Consider the following 4710-nt stretch of genomic DNA (forward strand, 5'->3'; position numbering starts at 1 on the left):
TTTAAATACACGGTTGAACCGATCTTACTTCGAATTACCATACGCGTGTATATTTTTGACTTACTTATTCAGCAGAATAATTTTATCAAACACCTAATCCTCGCACGCTCTCCGCGATTCACAATTTTCCGGGCGCGATATTCTTCCAATAAATCGTTATACGCGCTGTACCGTACAAACTATGTCGTGTATCGATGATGTTTATGCACTGCGAAAAGAACAGCGCCTTGGAAAAAAGGATGGAATTGCAAATGTGAGTTTCTATTTTTGCATCTTACGAGTCGTTGCTTTTTATCTAGCAGAAACGAACGTTCCTATTATGGAACAGCGTTAAAAGCTGGAAACGTCGTTTTCACGCGCGCTACCGACGCAAGGATGTTCGATTTAACGCGTAATTAGGATAAAACGCATCGATGGCGGTGGAGAAAGCGAAGCATAGAATCGAATAGCTTTGGAAGAATGCAAAGTACGTGTTCGAGCGGAGAGGCCGCGCGGGTCACAATCTCATCTACAGATCCTAATCGGTCGTCTATCTCTTTCTCCTTCTGTTTCTCGCGTGTTTCTCGGCCCTTCAAACGCTTAAACCCTCCGTTCGACGTACGCGAGCGTACGCTATTATCTTATTTACGCCTCATTGTCTCAATGTATCATAGCGATATCCAGCGACCGCTCGTACCGAGCAACAACACGCTGCCGAGTCGTGTCCACGTGAAAGTAGCCCGCCTAGAGCTTCCATCGAATCGGCGTTCCTACGCGAATCCTAATCTCCGGCGTTGCCCTTCGACGATGTGAAACTTGCTAACGAGATGCAGGTAAATTAATTTTTAACCAATACCAATCGCGTACTGTCGACCTATCAAGTATCGAAAATGTTCGTCGATAATTGTTCGATGGAAGTTTGCTTTTGCGATAAGAAGAAGCGACGAGTCGATAAAATTATACAAAGACGAATAACTTTGTTTGCTTGCGATGCAAGTGAGAGAAAATAATGGAAATTAGAAAACTAGTACAATTTTAGCTTGAGACGTTTATAGGACAACGTAATTGGATTAGAAAAAAAAGATCCACGTTGTGACGGTTATTGCGTGTTTCTATCGAGTTTTACGAGCATTAACCAACGAACCATTCGCGATACGTAAAAGTGGGAAAAGAGGATAAAGTTCCTAAGTGCTACGAATTACCGTAACACGGATGTAACGCGGGATCGCGTTCTTCGCGTATTCTTTCCTTCGGTACAAGAACCAGTCGCTCTGTTCCTTGAGAAGACAAATCGATCGGTTTTTAACATTTCGATGGACGATAAAGAAGATCGTTATCGTCGTACAGCGAAGAAATAGGCGTTCGTAACGTTGAATCGTTCGTTCTTTCATCGACGAAGGAAAATGACTATAACTCGTGACATTATATTTACGAAATGTTCTTACGTTTGCTGTATCTTTTAAAAGAATTTCCTTGCGCTATTGTCGAATCAGATAAACGCGTAGAAGATAAACCCACGTTGCTACGTTGCGCGAGATCCAGTCTCTCTGGTAGTCGATGGACAAATGGTTAACAAAAAGGACGATCGACAACGTCGCGATAATGACGAGGTCGATGCCGACGAGTATTTCGATCGGACGTGTATATCTCTTACCACCTTGGTAGGAAGAAACGGAAAAGGTCAACGTAGAAAACAAACAGAACGTTTTCTCCACGGTGCGAAGCAACCGGAGGAGAGAAAAGAAAGAAGCCCTAGGAATGCGGAATCGACTAGAAGGACGAAGCCAACGACTACGTTGGACCAGAAGAGGCTAGTGCCAAGCTAATTTGGTGAAATCAAAGGCCACAGAAGAATACCCACGAAGGTCACTAGGATATGGTTTTATGGTTATATTGAAGCACTAAACCAATACAGAATTTCTCATCTCGAAGCTTCGACCTTGCTTTGTTACTTTCTTATCCATTGACTTTACCCGAACGAAACTTTTATCCCGCACTATGTTTTGACAGCCGTTGGGTTCTGCCTGTTACTTTTACGATCCTCGTCGACGAAACTTCGTTGCGTGCTTCGTGGAAATTTACTACGTTCGGTCCATTGCTCGCGCATATTCCTAGACCGATGGTGACACGCAAAAATGATCCCGTTAAGGATCCGCCGTGCGCAAAGAACAGAAGAAGATCGAACTTTCGGAGTTGGAATAACGGACTTGCGGTAATGGGATCGAACTTGATAAATAAACAAAGGAAGAGAGGATTTTACGCGTAGAACGTATCTCGAGCGAATTAATAAAAAGATCGCTAATGGGACATGCGAGAAAATTGGAAGGTTATCGTAAATTATGAGGCAAAATTTCTAAAAAATGTTTTAAACATTTATTTTAACGATTCTATACACGCTGCTAGACACGTATCGTGCCTATAACTTATACGAATAACAATTATCAACTATATATATACTTTAATAAGTGACTCTGAAATATCACGACTCTAAGTTATAACTCACTACGTAATAGGTTTGGATTCGCGTACAAGATGAAAATATCACGGTCTACGATCAACGACGAGATATCATCTAAACGAATCTTGCCTTATATTTACGATAGTCAGTATATTACTCTTTTATGATTTAACGATCGCATATCCCGCCAGCGTATCGACGATCGGTGGAATTACAAAATCTCACAGAATTTGCTCTCATTCGACGTAGTTCGATGTATCTTAAAAGCTAATATTTCCAGCAATTAGCCAAATAACAGAAAGTAAATGTACATACAATATCGCCATGTACGTACTAACCGGGTCGAGAGGAGAGAAACTGGCAATAAAGTCGGCACGTGCGTGTGAACGCATTCTGATCCGGAGCAGACGACGAATCGCAAGTTCTCAGTCGATTTCCTCTTTGTCTACTTTGTCCTCGGACCTACCTGCCTTGCTCGCAGGTATCGTAACCTCTGTATGAGCGTTACTCGAAAAATGACCGAAACTAGATCAGCGAGATCGTTCAGCTCTGCCTCCCGGTAAGAACTGTGATCGGTTTCAGTAGCAGTTGAGGCGGACTGTGTGGCAGAGATCTTGGTTGCTGTACGACAGCGGCATTACAGACGGTTATGGGGGGCGAGTTCGGCGACATCGGCTCCGGGCTGCTTCCTGGCGACCCCGTAGCCGATGTCGCCGGCCCTAAAAGAGAAGGCTGGTTCACTTGATATCTGGCTGGCTGCTGATTGTGAGCAAACACCGCGGCGGTATTCTGATGCTGTTGATGCGCTGCCAACGACCTGAGGGTCGAGTAGAAGTCGTAGGGACTGCCGGAGACGGGGATGGCTGATGCGGCGATGCCGGTCGGATATCCAGCGGCGGTCGGAGGCTGCAGCAATCTCTCCATGGAGAATGGACCGTGTTGCGGGGATGCGGCTGTGGCTGGCAACGGTTGCGGCTTGCATGGTAAATTGGTGGCCGAACTGGTCGCCGCGCCGGGCAATAAACTCGCTGGATATCCAGCGGGAGTGGAGTAGGCTCCGGTCGCTGGCGGATAACCAGCGGCTCGATGAAGATAAGGCAGCGTGTAGAGGGACGCTGGCCATCCTGGGGGAGCGTACGCCGATGGATACAGTCCACCGAGAACCACGCTTCTCTTGAACGCAGCCAATCGCGATCTGGAAGCTGCCGTGGTTCTTCGACGGAGTTTACCGGTCGTGCCTCCGATAAACACGTCCTCGGAGCTCGGGTCCAGCATCCAATAATTTCCTTTTCCCGGATCGTCGTAATGTCGCGGAACTTTAACGAAACACTTGTTGAGTGAGAGATTGTGTCTGATGGAATTTTGCCAGCCCTGTTTGTTGTTCTCGTAGTACGGAAAATGGCGCATTATGTACTCGTAGATGCCGTTCAGGGTGAGCCTCTTCTCGGGACTTTGACGGATGGCCATCATGATGAGTGCGTTGTAACTGTAAGGCGGCTTCTCGCACTTTTTCTTATCGTCCGCTTGTCGATCCTTCGAGTCCTTCTGCTCGGGCGAGTTGGTCGAGTTGACGGCGTTTCTGGAGCAATCCAAAGGTGGCGTTTCGGTACCACCGTCTCCGGTCACGTCGAGATCGCTCGAATCTTCGCTATCGTCGACGTGACTGATCTCCGGAGACGCGGATCGCCTGACGGTCGGTGCCGGAGTTCCCGCGCACGCCTCTGGCAGGATACTCCGAATGCTGAAACTACTCTTGAGGACAACTCGCGGCGACGGCGACGCTGTCACCGTTTGCTGCTCACTCGATCCTTCCATATTCACCATACTTCTAACACGTGTTGCTAGAAGAATTTGCACTTTTCCAATCGCGAAACACGATCGGCGCTGTCACAGCGGTGTTCACACAGTAAATTCCCTTTTCAAAAGCATTTGAACGCACAAAAAACACTTTTCACGATCGACCGAAAACGCTTCGCGCCTTGTATATTTCTATTTCCCCTCTCGACGCAACGCATAAAAACGTGGGGTCGATGTTGCCTGTTAAAGATACGCCGCGTATTTGCTGTCATCCCCGCTACCTACCCTATATATAGCCTCGAGTAGCCACACCTCCTCAGGCCTCGAGCTCCTGTATAACGACTGACCCGACCAATCGTCGCCAACGTTGGTATCTCGCACAGGCGACGTCCTTCTGCCCCTCCATGCCGCTTTGCGGCCAATGTTTGACAGTAAACTGTGCAAACAACGTGCAGCATTATAACGGAGGCTGGGAT

General features: G+C 47.1%; 1 protein-coding gene across 1 annotated transcript; it reads right to left on the reverse strand.

Moving 5' to 3' along the window:
- Positions 1 to 2915: 2915 nt before the first annotated feature.
- Positions 2916 to 4371, reverse strand: LOC139989869 (uncharacterized). The gene has a single exon (XM_072008544.1). The coding sequence runs from the start codon at positions 4259 to 4261 to the stop codon at positions 2981 to 2983; it is 1281 nt and encodes a 426-aa protein (XP_071864645.1). The 5' UTR covers positions 4262 to 4371; the 3' UTR covers positions 2916 to 2980.
- Positions 4372 to 4710: the final 339 nt, after the last annotated feature.

Source organism: Bombus fervidus, chromosome 8 (genome assembly GCF_041682495.2).
Source record: "Bombus fervidus isolate BK054 chromosome 8, iyBomFerv1, whole genome shotgun sequence".
Classification (NCBI taxonomy): Eukaryota; Metazoa; Arthropoda; class Insecta; order Hymenoptera; family Apidae; genus Bombus; species Bombus fervidus.